This window comes from Poecile atricapillus, unplaced genomic scaffold, assembly GCF_030490865.1.
Source record: "Poecile atricapillus isolate bPoeAtr1 unplaced genomic scaffold, bPoeAtr1.hap1 scaffold_220, whole genome shotgun sequence".
NCBI lineage: Eukaryota > Metazoa > Chordata > Aves > Passeriformes > Paridae > Poecile > Poecile atricapillus.
This window is the reverse complement of record NW_026709036.1, coordinates 44,190-61,688: the sequence shown is the minus strand read 5'-3', so window position 1 is coordinate 61,688 and position 17,499 is coordinate 44,190. Positions and strand designations below refer to the sequence as shown.

The 17,499-nt window shown below is 66.9% G+C and overlaps 2 protein-coding genes across 2 annotated transcripts; both read right to left on the bottom strand.

The window, feature by feature from the left end:
* Window positions 1-104: 104 nt before the first annotated feature.
* LOC131574296 (5-oxoprolinase-like) lies at window positions 105-2,905 on the bottom strand (the record flags this gene model as incomplete). The annotated part of the gene is made up of 3 exons (XM_058828735.1): window positions 2,730-2,905; window positions 1,487-1,626; window positions 105-174 (listed from the first exon to the last, which is right to left on the bottom strand). Coding segments are annotated over exons 1-3 (358 nt in total), but the record flags the coding sequence as incomplete, so codon positions are not given.
* Window positions 2,906-3,319: 414 nt separating this feature from the next.
* Window positions 3,320-17,339, bottom strand: LOC131574294 (5-oxoprolinase-like). The gene is made up of 8 exons (XM_058828734.1): window positions 16,868-17,339; window positions 14,106-14,297; window positions 11,540-11,654; window positions 7,656-7,779; window positions 6,492-6,567; window positions 5,859-5,978; window positions 4,590-4,613; window positions 3,320-3,373 (listed from the first exon to the last, which is right to left on the bottom strand). Exons 2-8 carry the CDS (start codon window positions 14,232-14,234, stop codon window positions 3,320-3,322), a joined length of 642 nt encoding a protein of 213 aa, XP_058684717.1. The 5' UTR covers window positions 14,235-14,297; window positions 16,868-17,339.
* Window positions 17,340-17,499: the final 160 nt, after the last annotated feature.

The window sequence follows — 17,499 nt, the reverse complement described above, 5'->3', positions numbered from 1 at the left end:
TTTTTGGGGGTGGTCTCGGGGGGTCTCAGGGGGTCTCGGGGGGGTCCCGGGGGGTCCCGGGGTCTCAGGGGGTTTTGGGGGTCTCTCCGGGGGTCTCCCCTCACCCTTGCGGTAGCAGGCGGGGTCCCGGCTGAGCCCCCGCGGATTTCGGGACCGACAACGTAGAGACCGGACCTGGGGGGCACGGGGGGGTCACGGGGGGCACGGGGGGCACGGGGGGCATGGGGAGACCCCCGGAACCCCCCGAATCCCCCGAGACCCCCGCAACCCCCGAGACCCCCGGGACCCCCGAAAACCCCGGGACAGACCTGGGGGTCACGGGGGGGCACCGGGGGGCACGGGGAGACCCCCGGGAACTCCCGAGACCCCCGCAACACCCGGGATCCCCCCCGGAACCCCCCGAGATCCCCGGGATCCCCCAGAAAACCCCCGGGGACCCCAGGGACCCCCCCGGGACAGACCTGGGGGGCACCGGGGGGGGTCACGGGGGGGCACGGGGGGCACGGGGGGTCACGGGGGGCACGGGGGGCACGGGGAGACCCCCGGGACCCCCGGAACCCCCCGCGACCCCCGGGACACCCAGGGACCCCCGGGAACAGACCTGGGGGGGCGGGGGGGCACGGGGGACCCCCGGAACCCCCCCGGAACCCCCACCCGGGACAGCCTTGGGAGACCCCCAGAACCCCCTCCCCACATTCCCGGAACCCCCTCCCCAGAGCCCCCCCCGCCCCCCTGAGCCCCCCCGAGCCCCCTCCCCAGACCTGAAGAACAGCCGGGACCCCCCCAGAGCCCTCCCCACCCCCCGAGCCCCCTCCCAGACCCCGAGCCCCCTCCCCACATTTCCCGAGCCCCCTCCCCAGCCCCGAGCCCCCTCCCCAGACCTGAAGAACAGCCGAGACCCCCCCAGACCCCTCCCCACATTCCCCGAGCCCCCTCCCCACCCCCAGAGCCCCCTCCCCACATTTCCCGAGCCCCCTCCCCAGACCTGAAGAAGAGGGCGGGACCCCCCCAGACCCCTCCCCACCCCGGAGCCCCCCTCCCCAGACCTGAAGAAGAGCCGGAACCCCCCCCCAGAGCCCTCCCCACCCCCCCGAGCCCCCTCCCCACCCCGGAGCCCCCTCCCCAGACCCCCCCTACCCCCCCAGACCCCTCCCCAGCCCCGAGCCCCCTCCCCAGACCTGAAGAAGAGCCGGGACCCCCCCCCAGACCCCTCCCCATACTCGGAGCCCCTCCCCAGACCCGGAGCCCCCCCGGGAGCCCCTCCCCATACTCGGAGACCCCTCCCCACATTCCCCGAGCCCCCTCCCCAGACCTGAAGAAGAGGCGGGACCCCCCCCCAGACCCCTCCCCACCCCCCCAGACCCCTCCCCAGCCCCCGAGCCCCCTCCCCAGACCCGGAGCCCCCCCGAGCCCCCTCCCCAGACCTGAAGAAGAGGCGGGACCCCCCCCCTGAGCCCCCTCCCCAGCCCGAGCCCCCTCCCCAGACCTGAAGAAGAGGCGGACCCCCCCCCCCGCGGCCACGGTGTTGATGTCGAGCTGGGGGGCCTGGATGGAGACCCCCGCGGTGCTGGCCTCGAAACACGTGCTCGAAGTGACCCCCGAAACGGCTCACGTCCGTCGAGGTGCCTGGGACCCCAAAAGTGACCTGGGACCCCAAAACTGACACCCCAAAAACTCTGACACCCCAAAACTGGGACACCCCAAAACCGCCCCCTCCCAAACCAGAGACCCCCTGATCCCCCCCCCGAAATGGCTCACGTCCGTCGAGGTGCCTGGGGGACCCCAAAAGTGACCTGGGACCCCAAAACTGACACCCCAAAACTGGGACACCCCAAAAACTGCCTGGGACCCCGAAACTGCCTGGGGACCCCGAAACTGCCTGGGGACCCCAAAACTGAACTGGGACCCCGAAACTGCCTGGGACCCCAAAACTGCCCCCCTCCCAAACCCCCGAGCCCAGAGACCCCCTGATCCCCCCCCCCGCCGAAACGGCTCACGTCCGTCGAGGTGCCTGGGGACCCCAAAAACTGAACTGGGGACCCCAAAAACTGAACTGGGACCCCCAAAACTGCCTGGGACCCCCGAAACCGCCCCCCCTCCCAAACCCCCCGAGCCCAGAGACCCCCCCCCCCCGAAACGGCTCACATCCGTCGAGGTGCCTGGGGACCCCAAAACTGAACTGGGGACCCCAAAACTGCCTGGGGACCCCCGAAACCGCCCCCTAACAAACCCAGAGACCCCTGATCCCCCCCCCGAAACGGCTCACGTCCGTCGAGGTGCCTGGGGACCCCAAAAGTGACCTGGGACCCCAAAAACTGAACTGGAGACCCCAAAAACTGAACTGGGACCCCAAAAACTGAACTGGGGGACCCCAAAACTGCCTGGGACTCCTGAAACCGCCCCCTCCCAAACCCCACGGGACCCCCAAACCCAGAGACCCCCTGATCCCCCCTCCCTCACAGCGGCTCACGTCCGTCGAGGTGCCTGGGGGGACCCCAAAACTGAACTGGGACCCCAAAACTTCGGCACCCCGAAACTGTGGAACCCCAAACCCCGCGGGACCCCCAAACCCAATGAGACCCCTCCCCCCCAGCACCCCCCAATCCCAGCCGGACCCCCCCCAGGACCCCCCAGGACCCCCCAAAGACCCCCCCAGGACCCCCATGGACCCCCAAAGACCCCCCCAGGACCCCCCAGGACCCCCCCAGCCCCCCCCAGCCCCCCCTCACCTCCCATATCGAAGCCGATCACGGGGGTCCCGTCCCGGGGGTCGAAGGTGGTCCGGGCGTAGCCCACGACCCCCGCGGCCGGGCCCGACAGGATGGCCCGAGCCCCCCCAAAGGTGGCCATGGGCGTGAGACCCCCGTCCGAGCGCATGAACAGCACCGGGACCCCCCTGAAATGGGGGGGGGGGCGTCAGGGGGGGCTCTATGGGGTGTGGGACCCCCATAAACAGCACCAGGGCCCCCTGGAATGGGGTGGGGGGCGTCAGGGGGGGGTCCTGGGGGGGTCCTGGGGGGGTGTGGGACCCCCATAAACAGCACCGGGACCCCCTGAAATGGGGTGGGGGCGTCAGGGGGGGCTCTGGGGGGTGTGGGACCCCCATAAACAGCACTGGGACCCCCTGGAATGGGGTGGGGGCGTCAGGGGGGGTCCTGGGGGGGTCCTGGGGGGGCTCTATGGGGTGTGGGACCCCCATGAACAGCACCGGGACCCCCTGAAATAGGGTGGGGGGTGCAAGGGGGGTCCTGGGGGGGGTCTATGGGGTGTGAGACCCCCATAAACAGCACCGGGACCCCCTGGAATGGGGCAGGGGGCGTCAGGGGGGGTCCTGGGGGGGCTCTGGGACCCCCATGAACAGCACCGGGACCCCCTGGAATGGGGCAGGGGGCGTCAGGGGGGGGTCCTGGGGGGGCTCTATGGGGTGTGAGACCCCCAAGAACAGCACCGGGACCCCCTGCAATGGGGTGGGGGGCATCAGGGGGGGCTCTATGGGGTGTGGGACCCCCATAAACAGCACCGGAACCCCCGAAATGGGGTGGGGGGTGCAAGGGGGGTCCTGGGGGGGGTCTATGGGGTGTGGGACCCCCATGAACAGCACCGGGACCCCCTGGAATGGGGTGGGGGCGTCAGGGGGGGTTCTGGGGGGTGTGAGACCCCCATAAACAGCACTGGGACCCCCTGCAATGGGGGGGGGGCGTCAGGGGGGCTCTGGGGGGTGTGGGACCCCCAAAAACAGCACCGGGACCCCCTGGAATGGGGTGGGGGCGTCAGGGGGGTCCTGGGGGGTCCTGGGGGGACTCTGGGGTGTGAGACCCCCAAGAACAGCACCGGGACCCCCTGGAATGGGGTGGGGGCGTCAGGGGTGGCTCTATGAGGTGTGAGACCCCCAAGAACAGCACCGGGACCCCCCAAAATGGGGTGGGGGGCATCACGGGGGTCTATGGGGTGTGGGACCCCCATGAACAGCACCGGGACCCCTGGAATGGGGTGGGGGGTGTCAGGGGGGGTCCTGGGGGGGCTCTGGGGGGTGTGAGACCCCCATGAGCAGCATCGGGACCCCCTGCAATGGGGGGGGGGCGTCAGGGGGGCTCTATGGGTGTGGGACCCCCATGAACAGCACCGGGACCCCCTGGAATGGGGGGGGGGGGCGTCAGGGGGGGTCCTGGGGGGGCTCTATGGGGTGTGGGACCCCCAAGAACAGCACCGGGACCCCCAAAATGGGGCAGGGGGCGTCAGGGGGGCTCTATGGGGTGTGGGACCCCCATAAACAGCACCGGAACCCCCTGGAATGGGGGGGGGGGCGTCAGGGGGGGTCCTGGGGGGTGTGGGACCCCCATAAACAGCACCGGGACCCCCCAAAATGGGGTGGGGGCGTCAGGGGGGCGTCAGGGGGGGCTCTATGGGGTGTAGGACCCCCAAGAACAGCACCGGGACCCCCTGGAATGGGGTGGGGCGTCAGGGGGGGTCCTGGGGGGGCTCTGGGGGGTGTGGGACCCCCATAAACAGCACCAGGACCCCCCAAAATGGGGTGGGGGGTGTCAGGGGGGGTCCTGGGGGGGTCCTGGGGGGACTCTGGGGTGTGAGACCCCCATGAACAGCACCGGGACCCCCTGCAATGGGGGGGGGGGGCATCAGGGGGGCGTCAGGGGGGGCTCTATGGGGTGTGGGACCCCCAAGAACAGCACCGGGACCCCCTGAAATGGGGGGGGGGGGCGTCAGGGGGGGTCCTGGGGGGGGCTCTATGGGGTGTGGACCCCCATAAACAGCACCGGGACCCCCCCAAAATGGGGTGGGGGGCGTCGGGGTGGTCCTGGGGGGGTCTACGGGGTGTGGGACCCCCAAGAACAGCACCGGGACCCCCCGAAATGGGGTGGGGGGTGCAAGGGGGGTCCTGGGGGGGGGTCTATGGGGTGTGGGACCCCCATAAACAGCACTGGGACCCCCTGAAATGGGGGGGGGGCGTCAGGGGGGGTCCTGGGGGGGCTCTGGGGGGGTGTGGGACCCCCATAAACAGCACCAGGATCCCCCAAAATGGGGTGGGGGCATCAAGGGGGGTCCTGGGGGGTGTGGGACCCCCATAAACAGCACCGGGACCCCCCAAAATGGGGTGGGGGCGTCAGGGGGGGTCCTGGGGGGGTCCTGGGGGGACTCTGGGGTGTGAGACCCCCAAGAACAGCACCGGGACCCCCTGGAATGGGGTGGGGGCGTCAGGGGGGGCTCTATGAGGTGTGGGACCCCCAAGAACAGCACCGGGACCCCCGAAATGGGGTGGGGGCATCAGGGGGGTCCCGGGGGGGGTCCTGGTGGTCCCAGGGGTGTCCCGGGGGTCTCCAGGGGGTCCCAGGGGGGGGGTCCCGGTGGTCCTGGGGGTCTCCTGAGGGTGTCCCGGGGGTCTCCAGGGGGTGTCCCGGGGGTCTCCCAGCGCTCCCAGGGGTCTCCAAGGGCATCCCAGGGGTCTCTGGGGGTCTCCAGGGGTTCCCCAGGGGTCCCCCAGGGGTTCCCTGGGGGTCTCCAGGGTGTCCTGGGGGTCTCCCGAGGGTCTCCAGGGATCTCCAGGGTGTCCCGGGGGTCTCCTGTGGGTCTCTAGGGATCTCCAGGGGGTCTCCTGGGGGGCTCCAGGGTGTCCTGAGGGTCTCCCAGGGGGTCTCCAGGGGTCTCCAGGGGTCTCCAGGAGGTGTCCAGGGGGTCTCCCAAGGGTCTCTAGGGATCTCCAGGGTGTCCTGGGGGTCTCCAGGGATCTCCAGGGGTCTCCCAGGGCTCTCCTGGGGGTCTCCAGGGATCTCCAGGGGTTCCCCAGGGGTCTCCAGGGGTCTCCAGGGTCTCCCGGGGGTCTCGCAGCCCCTCCCATGTCTCACCTTGAGCCCGTTCTTGAAGCCCCCGCAGAAGCTGCTCAGGTAGCGCCGGACCCCGGGGCTCAGGTAGGCGTCGACACAGGCGGTGAGACCCCGGGGCACCGCCCGCGCCATCCCGGCCACCTCGAGGAGAGAGACACCTGAGAGAAACCCAGGTGTGCTGCCAGGGATCCAACCTGCTCCTCATGGCCTGGCCACCTGCAGGATACACCTGGGTTACACCTGGGTTACACCTGAGTTACACCTGAGACCCCGGGGAACCGCCCGCGCCATCCCGGCCACGGCTGAGGAGAGAGACACCTGAGAGAAACCCAGGTGTGCTGCCAGGGATCCAACCTGCTCCTCGTGACCCGGCCACCTGCAGGATACACCTGAGTTACACCTGGGTTACACCTGGGTTACACCTGGGTTACACCTGGGTTACACCTGAGACCCCGGGGAACCGCCCGCGCCATCCCGGCCACCTGTGCCGATAGTGACACCTGGGAGAAAACCCAGCTCCAGAGCCAGGGATCCAACCTGCTCCTCGTGACCCGGCCACCTGCAGGATACACCTGGGTTACACCTGAGATACACCTGGGTTACACCTGAGTTACACCTGAGACCCCGGGGCACCGCCCGCGCCATCCCGGCCACCTCGGAGGAGAGAGACACCTGAGAGAAACCCAGGTGTGCTGCCAGGGATCCAACCTGCTCCTCATGGCCTGGCCACCTGTGAGATACACCTGGGTTACACCTGAGATACACCTGGGTTACACCTGGGTTACACCTGAGATACACCTGGGTTACACCTGAGATACACCTGGGTTACACCTGGGTTACACCTGGGTTACACCTGAGATACACCTGGGTTACACCTGGGTTACACCTGAGATACACCTGGGTTACACCTGAGATACACCTGAGTTACACCTGAGATACACCTGGGTTACACCTGAGATACACCTGGATTACACCTGGGTTACACCTGAGATACACCTGGGATACACCTGGGTTACACCTGGGTTACACCTGGGTTACACCTGAGATACACCTGAGTTACACCTGGGTTACACCTGAGATACACCTGGGTTACACCTGGGTTACACCTGGGTTACACCTGAGATACACCTGGGTTACACCTGGGTTACACCTGAGATACACCTGGGTTACACCTGGGGACCAGGACCCCCCAAAACCCCCCAAATCTCCCCAGAGACCCCCAGGGACTCCCCAACCCCCCAGTGACCCCCCAGGGACCCCCAAAAACCCCCCGAGGACCCCCCAAAGCCCCCCAGGGACCCCCCAAATCCCACCCAGGACACCCCAAATCCCACCCAGAGACCCCCTGGGACCCCCCAAACCCCCCCGGGACCCCCCCAATCCCCCCATTCTCACGCGTAGCTGTGCAGCAGCAGCACTGCCAGGCTCCGGATCCCCGGGCCAGGACCCCCCAAAACCCCCCAGGGACCCCCCAAATCCTCCCAAATCCCACCCAGGACCCCCCAGGAGCCCCAAATCCCACCCAGGACCCCCCAAATCCCACCCAGGACACCCCAGGACCCCCCAGGACCCCCCAAATCCCACCCAGGACCCCCCAAATCCCCCCAATCCCCCCACTCACGCCGTAGCTGTGCAGCAGCAGCACCGCCAGGCTCCGGATCCCCCGGGCCAGGACCCCCCAAAACCCCCCTGGGACCCCCCAAATCCCACCCAGAGACCCCCTGGGACCCCCCAGGACCCCCCAAACCCCCCCGGGACCCCCCGGGACCCCCCAAACCCTCCCAGGACCCCCCAAATCCCCGCAATCCCCCCACTCACGCGTAGCTGTGCAGCAGCAGCACCGCCAGGCTCCGGATCCCCCGGGCCAGGACCCCCTCCAGGTCCGAGCGGAGCCGCTCCAGGTCCAGCGGCCTCTGCACCAGCAGGGTCACCCCGGAACAGCCTGAGGGGACAGGGGTGTCACCTCCCCCCTGTGACACCCCTGTGACACCCCCAAACCCCCCTGTGACACCCCTCTGCACCAGCAGGGTCACCCCGGAACAGCCTGGGGGGACACGAGTGTCACCTCCCCCTGTGACACCCCTGTGACACCCCCAAACCTCCCCTGTGACACCCCTGTGACACCCCTCTGCACCAGCAGGGTCACCCCAGAACAGCCTGGGGGGACAGGGGACAGTGTCACCTCCCCCGTGTGACACCCCTGTGACACCCCCAAACCTCCCCTCTGCACCAGCAGGGTCACCCCGGAACAGCCTGAGGGGACAGGGGTGTCACCTCCCCCCCTGTGACACCCCTGTGACACCTGTGACACCCCTGTGACACCCCTGTGACACCTGTGACACCTGTGACACCCCTGTGACACCCCTCTGCACCAGCAGGGTCACCCCGGAACAGCCTGGGGGGACAGGGGACAGTGTCACCTCCCCCCTGTGACACCCCTGTGACACCCCTGTGACACCTGTGACACCTGTGACACCTGTGACACCCCTGTGACACCTGTGACACCCCTGTGACACCTGTGACACCTCTGTGACACCCCTGTGACACCTGTGACACCTGTGACACCCCTGTGACACCCCTGTGACACCTGTGACACCCCTGTGACACCCCTGTGACACCTGTGACACCTGTGACACCTGTGACACCCCTGTGACACCCCTCTGCACCAGCAGGGTCACCCCGGAACAGCCTGGGGGGACAGGGGACAGTGTCACCTCCCCCCTGTGACACCCCTGTGACACCCCTGTGACACCTGTGACACCTGTGACACCTGTGACACCTGTGACACCTGTGACACCCCTGTGACACCTGTGACACCTGTGACACCTGTGACACCCCTGTGACACCCCTGTGACACCCCTGTGACACCTGTGACACCTGTGACACCCCTGTGACACCTGTGACACCTGTGACACCCCCTGTGACACCCCTGTGACACCCCTGTGACACCTGTGACACCTCTGTGACACCCCTGTGACACCTGTGACACCTCTGTGACACCCCTGTGACACCCCTGTGACACCCCTGTGACACCCCTGTGACACCTGTGACACCCCTGTGACACCTGTGACACCCCCTGTGACACCCCTGTGACACCTGTGACACCCCCAAACCCCCCTGTGACACCCCTGTGACACCTGTGACACCTGTGACACCCCTGTGACACCCCTGTGACACCCCTCTGCACCAGCAGGGTCACCCCGGAACAGCCTGGGGGGACAGGGGACGGTGTCACCTCCCCCCTGTCACCCTGGGCCAGGTGTCACTCCCGGGCAGGTGACACAGGTGACAATGACACAGGTGACAATGACAGTGACACAGGTGACAATGACAGTGACACAGGTGATGTCCCCCTGTCACTCACCTGTCACCCGTGTCCATGTGTCACTCCCCGGCAGGTGACACAGGTGACAATGACACAGGTGACACAGGTGACAATGTCTCACCTGTCACCCTGGGCCAGGTGTCACTCCCCGGCAGGTGACACAGGTGACAATGACAGTGACAATGACAGTGACACAGGTGACAATGACACAGGTGACAATGACAATGTCCCTTACCTGTCACCCGTGTCCAGGTGTCACTCCCCGGCAGGTGACACAGGTGATGTCCCCCTGTCACTCACCTGTCACTCTTGTCCAGGTGTCACTCCCCGGCAGGTGACACAGGTGACAATGACAATGACACAGGTGATGTCCCTTACCTGTCACCCGTGTCCAGGTGTCACTCCCCGGCAGGTGACACAGGTGACAATGACAATGACAGTGACACAGGTGACAATGACAATGTCCCTTACCTGTCACCCGTGTCCAGGTGTCACTCCCCGGCAGGTGACACAGGTGACAATGGCACAGGTGATGTCCCCCTGTCACTCACCTGTCACCCGTGTCCAGGTGTCACTCCCCGGCAGGTGACACAGGTGACAATGACAGTGACACAGGTGACAATGACAATGACACAGGTGATGTCACTCACCTGTCACCCGTGTCCAGGTGTCACTCCCCGGCAGGTGACACAGGTGACAATGACACAGGTGACACAGGTGACAATGACACTCACCTGTCACTCTTGTCCAGGTGTCACTCCCCGGCAGGTGACACAGGTGACAATGACACAGGTGACACAGGTGACAATGACACTCACCTGTCACCCGTGTCCAGGTGTCACTCCCCGGCAGGTGACACAGGTGACAATGACAGTGACACAGGTGACAATGACAATGACAATGACACAGGTGACAATGACAATGACAGTGACACAGGTGACAATGACACAGGTGACAATGACAATGACACAGGTGATGTCACTCACCTGTCACTCTTGTCCAGGTGTCACTCCCCGGCAGGTGACACAGGTGACAATGGCAGTGACACAGGTGACAATGACAATGACAATGACACAGGTGACAATGACACAGGTGACACAGGTGTCCCTTACCTGTCACTCTTGTCCAGGTGTCACTCCCCGGCAGGTGACACAGGTGATGTCCCCCTGTCACTCACCTGTCACCCGTGTCCAGGTGTCACTCCCCGGCAGGTGACACAGGTGACAATGACACAGGTGACAATGACACTCACCTGTCACCCGTGTCCAGGAGTCACTCCCCGGCAGGTGACACAGGTGATGTCCCTTACCTGTCACTCGTGTCCAGGTGTCACTCCCCGGCAGGTGACACAGGTGTCCCTTACCTGTCACCCTGGGCCAGGTGTCACTCCCTGGCAGGTGACACAGGTGACACAGGTGACAATGACAATGACAATGTCCCTTACCTGTCACTCGTGTCCAGGTGTCACTCCCCGGCAGGTGACACAGGTGATGTCCCCCTGTCACTCACCTGTCACTCTTGTCCAGGTGTCACTCCCCGGCAGGTGACACAGGTGACAATGACAGTGACACAGGTGACACAGGTGACAATGACACAGGTGACACAGGTGACAATGACACTCACCTGTCACCCGTGTCCAGGTGTCACTCCCCGGCAGGTGACACAGGTGACAATGACACTCACCTGTCACCCGTGTCCAGGTGTCACTCCCCGGCAGGTGACACAGGTGACAATGACAGTGACACAGGTGACAATGACAATGACAATGACACAGGTGACAATGACAATGTCCCTTACCTGTCACCCTGGGCCAGGTGTCACTCCCCGGCAGGTGACACAGGTGACAATGACAATGACAATGACACAGGTGACAATGTCTCACCTGTCACTCTTGTCCAGGTGTCACTCCCCGGCAGGTGACACAGGTGACAATGACAGTGACACAGGTGACACAGGTGACAATGACACAGGTGATGTCACTCACCTGTCACCCGTGTCCAGGTGTCACTCCCCGGCAGGTGACACAGGTGACACAGGTGACAATGACACTCACCTGTCACTCGTGTCCAGGTGTCACTCCCCGGCAGGTGACACAGGTGACACAGGTGACAATGACACTCACCTGTCACCCGTGTCCAGGTGTCACTCCCCGGCAGGTGACACAGGTGACAATGACACAGGTGACACAGGTGACAATGACACTCACCTGTCACTCGTGTCCAGGTGTCACTCCCCGGCAGGTGACACAGGTGACAATGACACAGGTGACAATGACAATGACACTCACCTGTCACCTGTGTCCAGGTGTCACTCCCCGGCAGGTGACACAGATGACAATGACAATGACACAGGTGACACAGGTGACAATGTCACTCACCTGTCACCCGTGTCCAGGTGTCACTCCCTGGCAGGTGACATCCCTCCTGCTCCGGGATCAGCCGCTCGTCCACCTCGATCACCTCCTCATAGAGAACCTCGGGCATGGCCACCTCCTGAGGGGACAGCGGGGACATTGGGGACACTGGGGACACTGAGGGGACACTGGGGGGACACTGGGGACATGAGGGGACACTGGGGACACTGAGGGGACAATGGGGACACTGAGGGACACTGGGGACACTGGGAGGACACTGAGGGGACATGAGGGGACAATGGGGACATGAGGGGACACTGGGGACACTGGGGACACTGGGGGGACAGCGAGGGGACAGCACAGGGACACTGAGGGGACACTGAGGGGACACTGAGGGGACAGTGAGGGGACACTGAGGGGACAGTGAGGGGACACCTGGGGGGACACTGGGGGGACACTGGGGACACTGGGGACACGTGGGGACACCTGGGGGACACTGAGGGGACACCATGGGGACACTGCAGGGACATGTGGGGACAGCAGGGGACAGCTGGGGACACTGGGGGGACACTGAGGGGACAGCCAGGGACACTGAGGGGACACCTGAGGGACACCTGAGGGACACCTGGGGACAGCTGAGGGACACCTGGGGACACCTGAGGGACAGCCGGGGGGAGCCAGGGTGGGGGACAGGAGGGGACAGGAGGGGACAGGAGGGGACAGGAGGGGACAGGAGGGGGCGTGGCACTGGTGGGACACTGGAGTTGCACTGGGACAGGACTGGGGTGACACTGAGGTGACACTGGGGTGGCATCGGGGTGACACTGGGGTGACACTGAGGTGACACTGAGGTGACACTGGGGTGACACTGGGGTGACACTGAGGTGACACTGAGGTGACACTGGGGTGGCATCGGGGTGACACCGGGACAGCGCCAGGACAGAACTGGGACAGGAGGAGGTGACACCGGGACAGGAGGAGGTGGCACCGGGACAGGGGGAGGTGACACCGGGACAGGAGGAGGTGACACCGGGACAGGAGGAGGTGGCACCGGGACAGGGTTGGGGGTGACACCGGGACAGGGGGAGGTGACACCGAGACAGGGGGAGGTGACACCGGGACAGGAGCGGGGGTGACACCGGGACAAGGGGAGGTGACACCGAGACAGGGGGAGGTGACACCGGGACAGGGTTGGGGGTGACACCGGGACAGGAGCGGGGGTGACACCGGGACAGGGGAAGGTGACACCGGGACAGGGAGAGGTGACACCGGGACAGGGGGAGGTGACACCGGGACAGGGAGAGGTGACACCGGGACAGGAGGAGGTGACACCGGGACAGGGGGAGGTGACACCGGGACAAGGGGAGGTGACACCGGGACAGGGGGAGGTGACACCGGGACAGGGGGAGGTGACACCGGGACAGGGTTGGGGGTGACACCGGGACAGGGGGAGGTGACACCGGGACAGGAGCGGGGGTGACACCGGGACAGGGGGAGGTGACACCGGGACAGGAGCGGGGGTGACATCGGGACAGGAGGAGGTGACACCGGGACAGGGAGAGGTGACACTGGGGTGTCACGGGGCTGACACCGGGACAGGGTTGGGGACACGCAGGGGGTGGCACCAGGATGGCGCAGGGACAATGCTGGGCTGGCACAGTGATGTCACCCCCCAGTGTCTCCCAATGTCCCCCCAGTGTCCCCCCGTGTCTCCCAATGTCCCCAATGTCCCCAATGTCCCCCCAATGTCCCCAATGTCCCCCAATGTCCCCAATGTCCCCCCAATGTCCCCAATGTCCCCCAATGTCCCCAATGTCCCCAATGTCCCCAATGTCCCCCCAATGTCCCCAATGTCCCTCAATGTCCCCAATGTCCCCCAATGTCCCCCAATGTCCCCAATGTCCCCAATGTCCCTCAATGTCCCCAATGTCCCCCCAATGTCCCCACAATGTCCCCACAATGTCCTTCCGTGTCCCCCCCCCCGCCATTGGCCACAGAGCGGGGCTGGCCCCGAGCCCGGGACAGGGACAGGAGGGGGACACAGGGACAAAGGGACAAGGGACAGTGTGTGGCACACGGGGACAGGGAGGGGACAGGGACAGGGGACAGGGACAGGGGACAGCGGGTGGCACACGGGGACACGGTGCCAGTCACGGGATGTGCCAGCCCCGTGCCAGCCGGCCACGGGTCACTGAGGGGACACCCAGGGGACACCCAGGGGACACCCAGGGGACACGGGGGGGGGCGGGGCTGGCACAGGGACAGGTGAGGGCACAGCTGTCCCCAGGTGTCCCCAGGTGTCCCCAAGTGTCCCAGGTGTCCCCAAGTGTCCCAGGTGTCCCCCCCGATGTCCCCAGGTGTCCCAGGTGTCCCCAGGTGTCCCCAGGTGTCCCCAGCTATCCCCAGGTGTCCCCAGATGTCCCCAGATGTCCCCAGGTGTCCCCAGGTGTCCCCAGGTGTGTCCCCAGGTGTCCCCAGATGTCCCCAGATGTCCCCAGGTGTCCCCAGGTGTCCCCCCAGGTGTCCCCAGGTGTCCCCAGGTGTCCCCAGATGTCCCCAGGTGTCCCCAGGTGTCCCCAGGTGTCCTCACCAGGTCGAAGAGCCGTGGCCGGGCCTGGTTCCCGATGTGCAGAAGGTTCCGGAAGCCGCGGGTGACGGCGAGGGCCGAGCGCTCCCCCCGGCGCTGCAGCAGCGCGTTGGTGGCCACCGTGGTGCCCATGCGGATCCACTGGATCCCGGATCCGTCCAGGGGCTGATCCCGGGGTATCGGCACCCCCAGCTCCTGCGGGACCCCGAAATTCGGATTTGGGACCCCAAAATCCATCAGGGGGACCCCAAAATTCCCCCAGCCCCAGATCCCCCCTGTGTGGATCCACCGGATCCCGGATCCCTCCGGGGTCTGATCCCGGGGCAGGGGCACCCCCAGCTCCTGCGGGACCCCAAAATTCGGATTTGGGACCCCAAAATTCACCGGGGGGACCCCAAAATCCATCAGGGGACCCCAAAATTCGGATTTGGGACCCCAAAATTCGGATTTGGGACCCCAAAATCCATCAGAGGGACCCCAAAATTCAACCTCGGGACCCCAAAATTCCCCCAGCCCCAGATCCCCCCCGTGCGGATCCACTGGATCCCGGATCCGTCCAGGGGCTGATCCCGGGGTATCGGCACCCCCAGCTCCTGTGGGACCCCAAAATTCGGATTTGGGACCCCAAAATCCACCAGAGGGACCCCAAAATCCATCAGGGGACCCCAAAATTCGGATTTGGGACCCCAAAATCCACCCGGGGGACCCCAGACCCACACAGGACCCAGATCTCCCCCGTGTGGATCCACTGGATCCCGGATCCGTCCAGGGGCTGATCCCGGGGCAGAGGCACCCCCAGCTCCTGTGGGACCCCAAAATTCGGATTTGGGACCCCAAAATCCATCAGGGGACCCCAAAATCCATCAGGGGACCCCAAAATTCCCCCAGCCCCAGCTCCCGGATCCACTGGATCCCGGATCCCTCCAGGGGCTGATCCCGGGGTATCGGCACCCCCAGCTCCTGCGGGACCCCAAAATTCGGATTTGGGACCCCAAAATTCCCCTGGGGGACCCCAAAATTCACCGGGGGGACCCCAAAATCCATCAGGGGACCCCAAAATTCAACTTTGGGACCCCAAAATCCATCAGGGGACCCCAAAATTCAACTTTGGGACCCCAAAATCCACCCGGGGGACCCCAAAATTCCCCCAGCCCCAGATCCCTCCCGTGTGGATCCACTGGATCCCGGATCCCTCCAGGGGCTGATCCCGGGCCAGGGGCACCCCCAGCTCCTGCGGGACCCCAAAATTCGGATTTGGGACCCCAAAATTCAACTTTGGGACCCCAAAATCCATCAGGGGGGACCCCAGACCCATTTGGGGACCCCCAGGACGGGCTGGAGGGGATCGGGGGTGGGGGGGACAGGAGGGGTCTGGGGGGTCCCGGGGGGGTCCCAGGGGGGTCCCGGGGGTCCCGAGGGGATTTCTGGGGGTCCTGGAGGTCCTGAGAGGTCCCGGGGGTCCCGAGGGGATTCCCGGTGTGGTCCCGGTGTCCCCGGGGGGTTCCGGGGGGGTTCCCAGGGGGTCCCCGGGGGTTTCCGGGGGGGTTCCAGGGGTCCCGGGGGGTTCCGGGGGGGTCCCCGGGGGTCCCGAGTGGATTTCTGGGCATCCTGGAGGTTCTGAGGGGTTCCCGCGGTGTCCCCGGTGTGTCCCCGGGGGTCCCGGGGGTGTCCCCGGTGTCCCCCCGGTGTCCCGGTGTCCCTGTGTCTCCCCGCTGTCCCCGGTGTCCCGTGTCCCGGTGTCCCCCCGGTGTCTCCCCGGTGTCCCCCCGGTGTCCCCGGTGTCCCCCCTGTGTCTCTCCGGTGTCTCCCCGGTGTCCCGGTGTCCCCCCGCTGTCCCGGTGTCCCCCCGGTGTCCCGGTGTCCGGTGTCCGGTGTCTCCCCGGTGTCCCGGTGTCCCGGTGTCCCGCTGTCTCCCCGGTGTCCCGGTGTCCCCGGTGTCCCGGTGTCCTGTCCCGGTGTCCCTGTGTCCCCCCGGTGTCCCGCCGGTGTCCCGGTGTCCCGGTGTCCCGGTGTCCCGGTGTCCCCCCGGTGTCCCCCCGGTGTCCCGGTGTCCCGGTGTCCCCCCGGTGTCCGGTGTCCCCCCGGTGTCCCGGTGTATCCCCGGTGTATCCCCGGTGTCCCCCCGGTGTCCCGGTGTCCCGGTGTCCCGGTGTCCCGGTGTCCGTGGTGTCCCCCCGATGTCCCGGTGTCCCCCCGATGTCCCGGTGTCCCCCCGGTGTCCCGGTGTTCCCCCGGTGTCCAGTGTCCCCCCGGTGTCCCGGTGTCCCCCCGGTGTCCCAGTGTCCCCCAGTGTCCCGGTGTCCCGGTGTCCCGGTGTCTCCCCGGTGTCTCCCCGGTGTCCCCGGTGTCCCGGTGTCCCGGTGTCCCCTGTGTCTCTCCGGTGTCCCAGTGTCCCGGTGTCCCGGTGTCCCCGCCGTCCCCCCGCCGTGTCGCCGGTGTATCCCCGGTGTCCCGGTGTCCCGGTGTCCCCCCGGTGTCTCCCCGGTGTCTCCCCGGTGTCCCCCCGGTGTCCCGGTGTCCCCCCTGTGTCCCCCCGGTGTCCCGGTGTCCCGGTGTCCCCCCTGTGTCCCCCCGGTGTCCCGGTGTCCCGGTGTCCCCCCTGTGTCCCCCCGGTGTCCCGGTGTCCCGGTGTCCCCCGGTGTCCCCCCGGTGTCCCGGTGTATCCCCGGTGTATCCCCGGTGTATCCCCGGTGTCCCCCCGATGTCCCGGTGTCCCCCCGGTGTCCCGGTGTCCCCCCGGTGTCCCGGTGTCCGGTGTCCCGCACCTCCTGCAGGACTCGGCGGATCCCCTCGGTGGGCGCGTCCCGGTACGCGGGGTCCTCGGAGAGCAGCTTGAGGACGCGGACGCGGCCCCCGGGACAGCGGGCGAACACGTCCGTGAAGGTCCGCCGCGGTCGATGGCGAACTGGAACCCGGAGGGGGCGAGCGGTTCGGCCATGGCGGCACCGGAGCCGGTCCCGGTCCCGGGAGCCGCGGGCAAAGAGCGGCGGCGGCTCGGGACCGTCCGCTCCGGCCTGCCCAAGGTCGGGGCTGCCCGGTCAGAGGTCAGCGGTGTCCGGCAGAGCCTCGGGGCTGTCCGGCCGAGCCTGGGGACCGCCCGCTGCCGGTCCGGTGCTGTCCGGTGCCGGTCCGATGCTGTCCGGTGCCGGTTCGGTGCTGTCCGCTGCGGGTCCGGCAGGGTCCGCTCGGGGATCGGCGCCGCCCCAAGGTCCGGCCGTGCCCGAGGGGGGGTCGGGGGTGGTCCAAGGTCCGCCTGGGGGGGTCGGGGTGGCTCCGGTCCCGCCCGGTCCCGCCCGGTCCCGCCCGGTCCCGTTCGGTGCCGCCGCTGCGAACCGGCCCAGGGGGCGTGGCGGGGGCCGAGGGGGGCGGGGGGCTTCCCCAAAGGGGCGTGGCCTGG

What these genes read in the sequence shown, in the direction of transcription:
- LOC131574294 (XM_058828734.1), bottom strand. Translation starts at nt 14,234, where the DNA reads ATGGGCACCACGGTGGCCACCAACGCGCTGCTGCAGCGCCGGGGGGAG. An exon ending in AGGTGTCTCTCTCCTCCGAG is followed by an intron (nt 5,979 to 6,491) that starts GTGGCCGGGATG and finishes TCTCTCCTCGAG; the next exon opens with GTGGCCGGGATGGCGCGGGC. An exon ending in GCTTCAAGAACGGGCTCAAG is followed by an intron (nt 4,614 to 5,858) that starts GTGAGACATGGG and finishes CCCCCATTGCAG; the next exon opens with GGGGTCCCGGTGCTGTTCAT.